General features: G+C 31.8%; 1 protein-coding gene across 1 annotated transcript; it reads left to right on the top strand.

Annotated features, from left to right (window-relative positions):
* The first annotated feature begins 1417 nt into the window (after positions 1 to 1417).
* LOC140979230 (protein FANTASTIC FOUR 3-like) lies at positions 1418 to 2759 on the top strand. Its single transcript, XM_073444555.1, has one exon. The coding sequence runs from the start codon at positions 1577 to 1579 to the stop codon at positions 2480 to 2482; it is 906 nt and encodes a 301-aa protein (XP_073300656.1). The 5' UTR covers positions 1418 to 1576; the 3' UTR covers positions 2483 to 2759.
* The last annotated feature ends 10635 nt before the right edge of the window (positions 2760 to 13394 follow it).

Here is a 13394-nt window from a genome sequence, read left to right as displayed (position 1 = left end):
GCGGATTATCATTCGACGAGAAGCCTGTGATACTATGTGAAGCTAATGCTGCATGTGTTGCTCAAATGAAAGAAGGATGCAGAGAGAGCGACAGAACTAAACATATTCCTCCTAAGTTCTTCGCATTCACCAAAGAGCTTGAGAAGAATAAATGTATTGATATTCATCACATTCAATCAAATGAAAACTCATCAGATCTCTTCACAAAGGCACTTCCTACGACAATATTCAGAAAGCACATATATAATATTGGGATGCACAATCTACGAAATTTGTGAAGAATTGTTCGTATCAACATGAGGGGGAGTTTACATGACTGCAACTCTTTTTCTATTACTATGGTTTTTATCCCAATGGGTTTTTCCTAGTAAGATTTTTAATGAGACAGTACAAAAACACGTAATGAAGACATCATCATATCATATCATCATCACAAGGGGGAGTGTTGAAAATTAATATTTAAAATGTGTATGTTGAATATTTGAATGTTGAAAATAAGAGTTGTAAATATTGAAAATTAGTGTGTGATGATGTAGGTAATGATGATTTTATTTTTGGATTATTTGTAAAGATTTTCTATAAATAGATCTCTCATTTGTGAAGAAAATCACAATTGAGTTGAGAGAAAAATATTATAAAGTGTGTAGTGTGATAATTTTGAGAGTTTGAAATTTTTATTTTTTACCGTAAATTTTTACTTTTTCACAACAGGAAAAATAATTTTTTCCATTGAATTGATTCATTTTAGGTTTTGGTTCATTAAGTATTTAAAGTTTAGTTTGGTACAGTAACTTTGATTTTTATTGATTATTAATCTTATTTATCTGGAGCTCTAATGTAACACCGAAAAGATCGACTTACAGAAGGAAAAGTTTGATTTGACATCAAAAATTGATGACATAATGACAAAAAATACTAGCATGTTGGACACCACATCAATAATTGAATCAAATTAGACGAAATTAAAAGTTAGCACATCAAAATCAAAGTTTGGAAATTAATGAACTAAAACCCAAATAAGAAAAGTTAAAGAGAAAAAAATTATTTTGCCAATAAAATTTTACCAATATTTTTTTTATGTATGGAAAATAATAGTACTTATTAATATATATTAAGGTTGGGCCTAATCAAAATAAATTACTGTTTTATATATTTTTTTATTTTTCAAATTTAATTTCTAAACTCCTTAAAAAAATACTTTTGTATTTATATATATTCAATTTTAATATATTATTCGTCCATCGTGTTCATCTTTTGTGTAAATATTTGAAGTGACACCTCCGAAATAAAATATAGAGATACTTGTATATAGCATATAACGGTGAGTAGGTGTAGGATGCGTCAACGAACTAAATCGAGAAACCAATGAATTTCCCATTGCACCCTTCTCCTCATATATGCATAATTCAAGGCTTGAGTGGTGCAAAAAGAAGGCACACCCCGCCAAAGATTTAACCCTATAAATTGACATCCATATTCTTACCTATTCTTCGTTCAATCCCTTCCGAACTCTCAACTTCAGCGATATATTCTTAATTTATGACTCTCCAAACAAACCTTAAAACAATTTTCCACCATGTCAACCATAGTTTACCAAAATCTTGTCTCATGTTTTGAGACCCAATTCAAAGAAACAGCCACCACCATCAAGCTCAAAGTCGTGGCGGTGCCGCCTGCGAGCTTGGTAGATATGAACACGAGCCTTGAATATGGCAACTGGGGTTTGCTTCAATCATACCCAGTCGAAAAGACCAGCTTCTGCACACAGTACCCATCATCTTTTTCACGACTGAGCTCTAAATCTCTGGAATTGTGCACAGAAAATCTGGGAAGTGAATCGGGCAGTGATGTCATGACTAACAGCAGCAACATCAGCATTTTCTCCAGCTCTTCTTCGTTCAATCACTCAAATTTGATCGAAGATTCATCGTCCTGTTCAAGAGTTGAACACGTAAAGCCGAAACAGGAAGCGAAATCATCGGCCACCCGTCAGGCGGGGAGGAATACAACCAAGACATCAAATGACTTCCCACCGCCTCTGACTTCGATGTGCGGGCCGAGTTCTCTGCAAATGCGCCGCCGTTGGGAAGGCGGAACGCTGATTATCGATGCGGTGGAGGCACCGTTGAGAAATTCTTATCTGCAAGCCGAGAGAAGTGACGGCAGACTCAGGCTCTATTTCTTGACTGCCTCCGACTCGGCGGTCAGCAGTACCACCTCCGCCAGCTCTGCCACAGAAGAAGAACAACAACGAAAACAAAAACAAAATGAATACGAATGCGGTGGTGAGCAGACGGATCCAGAGGAAACCGACGAAGTCCAAAGTGAAATTGAGTCGGGAAAGGAAGAATTTGAAGGCGAGGTGAATTATGAAATGGGATTGGAGAAACTTCAAAGGTTCGGTAGGTGCAAGGAAGGTGGGCATGGAAGCAAAGGGTTGTGCAGTGTGTGGAAGCCTGCTTCCTTTTGTGTGGCCACTTAATATTTATTATTTTTCTTGAATATTTGCATCTTTTTTTATCCTATTTTTGAAAATTCTGCTATTTCTCCTTTTGGTATCAGTTTCGGTATCCAGGTTTAATTCTTCATGGTTATTGTGGGTATTTGATTATATCCAAGTTTGAACATTTGAGTCGCATGTTTTTTACCACCTCAGAACTTGGGATCTTTCCATGATGTAATGTACTTTTGTACCACTTGGATGTAACGGTATTTAACCATTTAATATGCAATTATCAGTTTAAAATGTTTGATCAAGATGTCAAAAATGTGATACGCCTTGGCCTTCTTTTTTTTTTATATTACTCATGAGCTGGTCTTCATTATGATCTGATTTTGAACTGGTTTTTCAATTGTTTTGTTGGAAAATTTTACACATGAATCTGGCAAACTTTTGCATTATTTTGTATATCCTGACTTTGGATGAATGCTCGCGGCATGTTCAACACATGCAAGTCGGACGGAAAGTGGTGTTAACAATAAAAGAATGTTGCGGAAAAGGCTATACCACTTGTGAATAGACCCTTCAAGAGTTAAAGTTGATGCATGAGTCTATATCTTGGAGATGTATATAAGACTTGTTGAGATAACGAGTCATTGACAAATCACGCATGCATGTTAACGACATTCCATGTCTTGGTTAAATAATGTACACTTAGCTCAAATAGCCATCTCCGGACCAACTTGGCGCATGCCTCAAGACTTTGTATGCATTCCTCGAGTCTCCAACAGCATTGGCAGCCCAGACAAGATGCGTATCATTGCACTTTGAGCATTTTCATTTTATCTGTTAGTTTGATATATCAATTACAAAAAGAATGGGACATAACTATTAAATTAAAGTCCATATAGAACATATATAAACCATTTAATTATGCATGATCTGCCTAATTGCTCAAAGGATTAATGATATAGTAAAAATACCAAATTGATACAATTTGGACCAAGCAAAAAAGGTCGATGACTTACTTAGTGGTCGTCCATCTAATACATGAAGATGTCTCAAATTTGGGACAGAAATCTCGGATTTGAAATCTCTCTTGTAATTAAAAAAAAAAAAAAAGGATGGGATGAAAAAATAGATAAAATAGACAAAATTTGGACGACTGGGACTTCATGTTATCCACTTTATTAATTTGCGCACGTGGAGAGCACCAGAGAAAATATATAATTCCGCCAGAAAAATTTATTGCAGATAACGAAATTGGTTTTTGTAATGTACGGGGAAATTATTATATTTTTTAAGAGAAAATTATGATATTTTTCACATGCATAATATAAAAAATGTATAATTTTTTAGAAAAACAATTGGAGGGTAGTTGCCTCCAGACTGTCTTCTCTCCCTCAGACAGTCAAATTTTTTAAATGGACTTATTATAGTTTCGTTTTTAGGGTAGGTATCTTGTGATACGGTCTCACGAATTTTTATATGTGAAACGGGTCAACACTACCTATATTCACAATAAAAATTAATACTCTTAGCATAAAAAGTAATATTTTTTCATGGATGATCCAAATAAGATATCTGTCTCACAAAATACAATCTATGAGATCGTTTTTTGCCTGGTTTTTATTTGAGACATCCAAATTACAAAGTTTCCTAATATTCCTATCCTAATAATTGATGTTTTTCCCGCAAATGTTGGGAGTAATTTATTAGTATCTTATTATGTTTTTTTTTAATAAAATATTATTATTTTATTATAATTTGAATAGTATAAACCAAAATAAAATGATGCGTCATTTTAAAAAGCGAAAAAGAACATCTAAACGGAACTTTAATATAAAAAAACTAAACCGAACCCAAATTTTTTTTATTTTTATTTTTATAGAGGCCAAAATAATAAATAATGTTGTAAAATATTTATCCTTGTATACACGTTTCTCTGAAATTTCTCTGTAACATAACCTTTATAACTTTGCTCTCTCAAATCTCAATTTCATGTATACACACTATATCCCTATTTTTTCAGATTAATTTTTAAATATTGTAATTATTTTGTGATGTAAATGTATTTATAAATTGAGATTTTTTATAATTGAGAGATTAAAAATCGCAATTCTTGAATAATGAAAATTTTATTTGTTAATTTTGATCAATTATTTATTGTTGGATCAAAATAAATTATAATGGTTGGAAAAATGAAATTTCAAGTCGTATTTATTGTTATATTACTCTAAATTCATGAAATTCTCAAATGAATTTCAAAATGTATTGTATATAAAATTTATTATATTTTTTTGGTAATAATATACATTTATTTTAGGATCGAGAGATTGGTTTAGAGAGGAGTGAATAAACAATCTGAATAAATTCGTAAATGAATTATTGGTTAACAACACTGACAATAACTTTTGTTGGTTGGGTATCAATTAAAAAAAATTTGGTACTACGTGAAATTTTTTTAACTGAAACAATTTGAACAATAAAAATGACAAGGCTAATCAAACAGTTAGGCAATCAAACTAAAGTAGTAAACACACAAAAGATGTTTATGGATGTTCGAACAATGAATAAATCCTACGTCAATCTCTTCTTTTGCTCAAGAATGATTCTACTAGAAGAATTTGATAATTAGAAATAATTTTCAATCACCCATTTCAGCGGTACTTATATCTTGCCTACTGAAATTCCTAGAATAATTCAAACTTCGAACAAAATGATCAGTAAGACAATTACTGCCAATTAAAAGTATTTCTCAAAAGAATATACTAGCACAAATTAATCTTCAAGGAACATATAGAAAATCTTAAGTGTGTACTGAAATAATACTTAATCAGTTAAGCTCTCAAGAACTTGATACTCAGAATAATTCACGTAAATCAGAGTATGTAGGAGAGTTTGAAAGTTCATCCAACAGATCTATTTATAGGTTTTAATCCCAACTGTCAACTTTTTCAATCTGAAAGTCATTTCCAAATAGCGAGGCCGTTATGCCATGTCATCATCTTTTCTACAGATAGTACACTAGTGTGCATGGACTCTGACATTCAACTGAAAATGTGATTGTTGATACTGAAAATTTTATCCGATAAGTCAGGTGGGTTTTGATCCTTACCAAGGAATGATCAGGTATTCCTTATATAATGTCATCTGAAAAGCCTGACAGGTTCCATTTCAAAACACATATTATGATGTGATCAATGCGAAAAGTAGGGAATCAGGCGTGCCTTTGCATATTTACGCTCGAAAACCTTGATAGGATCGCGTAGAACCGGCTCCGGAAGGACGGGAAAGAGTTTCTATGAATTATTTTTTACAAAACCAAGCACAATGGCTGTTGAAATGCCACGAGCTGCTGATGGGAATTGGGAGAGATGGCCGAATGCAATGAGTGAGTGATTAGGGTTTGTTACAATATAAATTCATAATGGGCCATAATTAAAATTAATGTGGATAAGTAGGAGTTTAGGCCGAACATATATTAAAATAGGCCCATTAATCCCAAGTTCACACTTGTAAAATATTTCGTTTAAATTCGTTTTCAAAAATATTAACTGAACCCTCAAAAGTCTTTCGTTTTAATAAAAATCGTCTACCGGTTAAAAATACGGTTCAACGTGTCTAAATACTGCAAAGGGCCCATTTTTGAAATTTTCATATCAATTGCATCATATATTAAATAATTAAAACAATCATTTAAGAAAATATTTTTCCTTAACTGTCCCCAATCTCCGTTCCTCGTTCGAGCATTAAATATTGCTAAAAGCCATATAACTTGCAATCTTAATGAACCATGTCGTAAAAACAAATATTAATGTCGAAATCATGTATTTAATGCATCAAAATAATTTAATTAAAATACATAAAAAATTTGGTAACCTTGCATATATGTGGTTCACATGGACCTTCAAATTTTCAGGACGTTACAAAGAGAGGCATTTTACAAAACATTGTTAATCTAGTTTCGCAGCAAGTGTGGTGATGAAGGAAAACTTCTGAACCAAAAAATGAAGGATTCTAGGCTGTTTGGTGAAACAATTCTTCAATTAAGAGCATATCAAAACCTCCAACCAAAAGTGATAGAATTCCTAAAAATAGCTTTACACCAGAGGATGTAGAGTTCGAATCAAAAGTATCCCTATAAGATGTCAAGAAAATTATCAGAGAAAACTACAATGAAAATGCTCTGGTATGGTGGGACAGAAACAAACTCCAATCCAGCCTTAAAATTAAGGAAGACAAGAAATATGAATTCGTCAGATGTAATCATATCCCAATGAACATAGTATATCAAAAGGATATGCATATTATTATCAAGTAACTTTTATATCTTAGTTTAATCAAAGCAAGAATATCAGCATATAGTATCCCAGACTTTCTGGTAAGAAATCATGGTGAAATAAAAAGGAACAAACTCAGATTAATAATTAATTATCAAGAAATTAATAAAATTTTGTAGTAGATGGGTATATTTTATATCCAGTAGTGAACATTTAATCAGTTGTATACGAAACGCCAAAATATTCTTTAAGTTCTGTTGTAATTCTAGATTCTATCAAATTTAGATTTAGGAAGAAAGTAAGAAATCCACAGTTTTCTCTACACAACAGGGTCAATACATTGGTAAGTATTACCAATGGGATTCCCATATATTTCAAAGAAAGATGGATAACTTATTTAAAGGTTATTTTAAATTTATTTTTGTTTATATTGATGAAGTTTTAATAACACCTAAAAATATGGATGAACATATTAAACATTTAGTGATTTTTTCTATGGTGTGTAAAAAAGGACTAGTCTTATCGGAAAATAAGGCAGTCATCACAACAAAGAAAATTGAATTTTTTGGAATAAAAATCTATGAGTACATAATAATTATGCAAGAACATATTGTGGAAAAAGTGCAGAATTTTCCAGAAAAACTAAAAGGCAAGAAACAACTTCAAAGTTTTTTTATGAATTTTTAACTTTGTTGGAATATTCATAAAAAATATAGCAAAACAAAAGAAGGTATTTAGTCCATTACTAAATAATGATTTGAAAAATTTCTATGGACAGAAGAACACACAAAAGGATTAAATCCAATTAAAAGAGATTTGAAAAAATCTCCCGAAAATGGCGAAGATGATATGGAATTAATTATATAAAAATATCAATGATCATTGGTAGATAGAGATCCTTACAAAGCTCATACCAGAAAGAGAACAATCATACATATATTACAGTGGACTTTTCTCAGATGCAGAAGTCGTAAGAAGACTTATCAACGAAAAAGAATTTTATGCAGGCTTTTGAAAAATGACCATTATTTTTACTTGCAAAGAAATTTACTTTAAAAGTTGATAATGCATAGGTAAAAACTTTATTGAAAATATAATTGAATCTAAAACCGAGAAGGCTAGATTATTGAAGTGACACGCTTTGTGTCAAAATTATATTTTTGATATTATTATGATTAAATCTCATGAAAATATTCTTGCAAATTTCTTAACAAGATATGAATAACATTAATGTCGATGTCATCATGAAAATGCAGAGGTATTTGAGGGAACAACTTAAAATGCTTCAAATAGAGTTCAATAAGCTTGCTCTGAATACAGAAGTTGTTAGTAGGTTACAACAAGTTGATAAGATAATCGTTTCTGATCGAATTACAGGTTGTTTATACATTTATACTCAGCTATATAATGTATTGCAAAAGTCAATCCTCCAAGCTATTCAGAAGTCTCTGGTTTCCCAAATGAAGAGTTTTCGAGTACAAGGCTCTATACCTGGAGCAGGAGATTAAAGTACCTCTAGTACAAGTGCTAAGTCGGGATCATCTTTAGATGAATCTCGAGCCTTCAAGTCATTCCTTCATCTAGGGGATTGAAAATGGAGAGATCAACCTTAGACTTCAAACTGACAAAAGAAAATCTAAGGTTGGTACAAACGAGTTTATAGTTTCTCCATTTCAAGCATATCAATAGAACTTGAAGAAATCAAAAACAAAAAAATGTTTCAACCCAGGATATGGATGAAATCAAATTCCTATCCCAATGAGGTAAAAAAAATGGTATGAATATGGGGCTCTTGCCTCAATTTATACTATATCACTCAGCTTTCTAGAAATCTCAGCACTACCAAAATGGATCCAGGAAACTGTTCGTAAACATGGGCAAATAATGATTATTTGTCAAGAGAAAATATTCTGGAGCATTATTTTTTTAATAGAACACCAGAATCAGTCGGTAAAGGCTCGCATGAAGCTTTTCACTTCATCACGTTGAGAAGACCTGACCCGAATATTCAAAGTTCATCAAGGATCATCCGGAAAATGAAACACCTCTTGTTTCACCACACACTAAAGACGACATCTCCACTAGACGAGCATGAAGATTATGGATATGTCTCACAGAGATGAATAAAGTCAAGTTTTCATTTAAATTTTACCAAAATTATGTAAATGGGTCATTTATGTTAAATACCATGATAAAAAAAAATTACGATCTTTGCAGAAGAAATGTTTCAAAAGAAAAAAAATCTTATGTGGAATAACATGCTGTCGAAGAATAAAGAAATTTGTCGAAAATTCTTTAATATGGCTCATGGGGGAAGATGGTCAAAATGAATTTGTCTAGGATGTCCAAACCACAACGAGTCAGAATTCAGGAAAGAATTTCGACCCAAATCTGATCGAAAACATAATGCGGAGACAAATCCAAGTGGTGAAGGTCCACACAAGTCACGTTTTTCTTGGGGACCATAAAAAACAAAAAAATACCTGACAAAGGTGAAGAAGACGTGTGATCCAACCACTCCATTAGTGGAGGATGAACTACTCAACCACCACAAAATGCAAACTACTAACCAGTGGTACACCAACTATAAGATGTCGTCGACCACAACTGGCAATGCAATTTATAAGTTTGAAGTCCGGATTTAAAATCCACCAAGACTTCTATATATATCAGGACAGAAGAAAGATGAAGATATCATTCAACATCTTCATTTTTCTTTCAAAATAAAATTTATAATATTTTCAGTTTATGTGTGTTTTAATTACAGTTACTTATAGTAGCTGTTTAAGTTTCTCCTCTTCTACATAAAGTTACTATGTAATAATATGTCGTATATTTTAATAAAAATAACCAAGTCTCAAGGGATTTATTTTCAAAATTAAACTTTTTTACTATACACTCTGATGTAGTAAACGGTACATAGTTGTGTTAAGTACCGTTTAAGGGATTTACGTCAGGAACCATTTGTTGGTACTCCGTGGTTATGCTGGAAGAGTAGTCTATAAAATCCGAGGGATACAACCCAGTGACATTCTAGTCTAAGATGTAAAAGATTTAATTTATTATACGAAAGCATTATGAGCTATTTAAAAAATCTTAATTCGTGGTATACAGACTGGAAACCTTATGTAGCCCTATGCCTTTGGACATATTCGACATGTATAACAACGCCATGTACTGAAAATGGGGTTCAAGAATGATTATGCAAAATCTTAAATATAGTAGGGAGTTTATACTAACTTTTGATGAATAAGGGAGTAAATTCTAAATGAAACTAGGGTTTGAAGATTTATTTAAAATTTCCTTTTAATTAAATACTACATGTTTAAATAGGAATTTTTCATAAGATATTTCATGAATACATCATCATCATGTGATTAAATTATATATGCATTTGGTGATGACGGAACTTACGACCACTACTTATCGAATGCATATATATTAGCCATGTAAATCCTCATACTTAATGCAATATCCTGTCACGTAAGCCGGTTTAAAAGAACTGGATAAATCATGTATGTTAAGTTCGAGACGAAAGTATTGATAGAAAAAATCGAATTGTAACCATTTGGCCTCATGCTTTTATATACATATATTTTCTATCAAGTTCGTATAGTTAATTAAACAACAAAAAATATTCCATATTCTTATAAGTTTTTAAAGAATATTCGATCCTCGATCATTGGATCCCGACTCTGTAGGATCCTCTAGGTCCAGTGCATGAGGTCCCATTTCTGAGTAGAGTGGTCCATAGGGGCTGTTAATTTTAGAAGGCCCCCACTCCATGGGTATAGGGTTCAACACGTAGTATCATGTACGGATTTGGATAACATGCAAAAAAATCATTTCATGCAGGGTTTGTATATATTTTCTCAGAGATGGATTCCATGTTCCAATATCGTCTCGTTGAAATTTTGTTTAAAATCTAATATTTTAAATTGTATGGACCCATATTTTGTCAAATATTTATATTTATATTTATATTCATATAAATATATCACTTAGAAAATTCTGCCATAAAATCTTTTATAAAAATATTCTTATCTGGAAATCCATGAAATATGAATATATTTTAAAAAATCCTCCCACTTCATCATATATATTTTCGTAAGAAAGAATCTCTTGGATCAAAGTGTAATCTTTTTTTAGAATCACGTCAGTATTCCAGTGAAAATGTATCAAAATCGAAAAAAATGCATGTTAGTAGACTAAAACTGAAAATTGACATATGACATCAAAAATAAAAATATGAAAGTTATATGACCAAATAAATTTTTCTCCCAATAAATCATACAAAAAAATTTGGTGGGATTTCTTCTTTTTTTTAAGATGGAGTTTTTATTTTTTTGGAATTATTTTCTGTACATGAAAATTGAAATTCGGTTTTTTTGACAAATTAATTTGTCATGTAATGGTTCTGGAGCTGGCTCCTAGCTAGTGTTATATCAATCCTTTCTGGTTTATTGTGTTTTGTGGGTAATAATTTTTGCGCTTTTTTATGATGATATATGGATCGGATCCTTATGACTTGACAAGCATTAGCGTCGGCTGGGGATTTTTGGACCAGCGAGAAAGATTATACTTTATTGCGTATAATTTTTGGCAGAAATACTCTGAAAACAAAATCTTTGCTCATTTCAAAAGAGAATATACGCACTTTGAAATTTGAATTTAAACAAACAAATTCATCAAGATTCATGAAGCTTCCACTTCACTTTTATCTCTAACACGATTATATANTTTTGGAGAAATAATGAAACTCGCCGAGTAGCATAATTTTTAAAATTTAGAAATAAAATTTTATGTCATTTGTATTGTAGGAGTGAGCGTTTTTCGTTCTACTGAAATTAGAGATGACAATTGGTGGGGCGGGGAGATTTGTCATCCCGTCCCCAAATTCCATTCTCGTCATCTTACCCACCCGATCCCCGCTTTTCCCCGAACCCGAAATCGCAATGATCAAATCCTCATTTCCGCTTCTATCTCTATTTCAAAAATATTAATGGGTCAGAACGTGGGCGAGTTCTGGGATTTCTTGAACCAAAACTTATTAATATCATTATTAATATCTATTATTCTTCATGATATTAATTTTTTTATTATTATTTCCAGAACGAGTTTGAGTATGTGGATACCGACCCTGAACTCGAACTCGAATCAAGGATATCCGCGCTGTTTCAGTTTTCCCCGCAGGGCCCCGAACTCGTGGGGAAAATTGTCATCCTACCAGAAGTTATAGAAAATCGATGTATTACGTTATGATAGTTACCTCAGTTAAAATAATTATTCCACCATAACAATTCATTTATAAAAACCATCATGTTATACCCTTTTCCCTCATTTGAATAACAATATTGTTGTCATTAAATGTTGTTAGAAAAAGGGTGGAAAAGAATTAATGAGAAAGACAACATAGGGTGGGAAAATTATTGCAATGAGATCTTTTTTTCCATTATTTCTGAAATAAATGGAAGAATTATTTCATGGAAATAGTATATATCAGTTGGCTTCGTCACTTATGTCCACTAGATTGCTATTAATAATCCATTTGGTTCAATAATATTGTATGTATGGGACAAGGTCAAGATAAACATGCATCACTTGTTTCCTTTAATTTGACAATTCTTTGAGAATGACAAGAAAATGACTCCTCACCCATTGCTGTATTTGAAATAGATTGCTTTTTATGGGGAATATATTCTTGGAAGAAGGGCTAATTTTTTCCTTTTTTTTTTTTTTACATTTTCTCATGCTATTGTCTATAATTTTTTCAATTAATTTGTACACTTATATCTGAATAGGTACGTATAATTGATTTTTTTTTTTAATGTTATATCGAGTGATTTATACTTATACAGTCGTAATCATTGAATGAGATGGATCCTCTTTAAAATGTGACGAACTCGTCCACACATTTCTTAGCTAGACTTCTGAAAAATTTACATCCGATGGTGCTTAATTTCTCCCATGTACGGTATATAATTAGTCTACATATAACATTCAAAGAATAATAGATTGAAAGAAACTCGTGCTTTGACTAGAGCAACCAATAATCAAATAAATCATATTCAATTCTAAGATTGCACCGTTAGAACTTGGAGATTTTGGCCATCATTTTTATTGAAAATAAGTCCGTCAAAGGTTTCATGATCATGTACGTTTACTGGGAAACAATAGGTTTCACACTTTCATAGCACCATGTTCCTCCCACCCCTGCAATATTTTGTGTCATTACCTGCCTAAATAATGATTCATTGACTTCGAAAAACAAATTATTCAACAGAAACTTTTATAACATCGTTTCGCGGATTAATTTTGTAAGACGGGTTGATCGATAAATCTTTTTTATTTTTTAACAAAATTATTAGTTTTCATTTCAAATATGGACAGTTGTGGATCCGTCATACAGGAGACCAACTTATTATTCATCAATAAAAATATTTTAATTTTGAAATGGAATCCCACCAGAAAGTCATGATTTGGTTGTCCAAAGCCACCATATTTGAGAAATTTGACAAATTAATAGTAATGATGAATTCATAAGGTGAACAATAATTTAATTTATATTGAAAGATATTCATAAGTTGAACAATGATTTAATATATATATAAATATAAATTAATAGTAATGATGAATTCATAAGTTGAACAATGATTTAATATATATATAAA

Source organism: Primulina huaijiensis, chromosome 6 (assembly GCF_012295235.1).
Source record: "Primulina huaijiensis isolate GDHJ02 chromosome 6, ASM1229523v2, whole genome shotgun sequence".
Classification (NCBI taxonomy): domain Eukaryota; kingdom Viridiplantae; phylum Streptophyta; class Magnoliopsida; order Lamiales; family Gesneriaceae; genus Primulina; species Primulina huaijiensis.
This window is presented reverse-complemented; position numbering and strand designations above follow the sequence as displayed.

Excerpts from the sequence above, each read along its gene's own strand:
- LOC140979230 (XM_073444555.1), top strand. The coding sequence starts at position 1,577 with ATGTCAACCATAGTTTACCAAAATCTTGTCTCATGTTTTGAGACCCAA.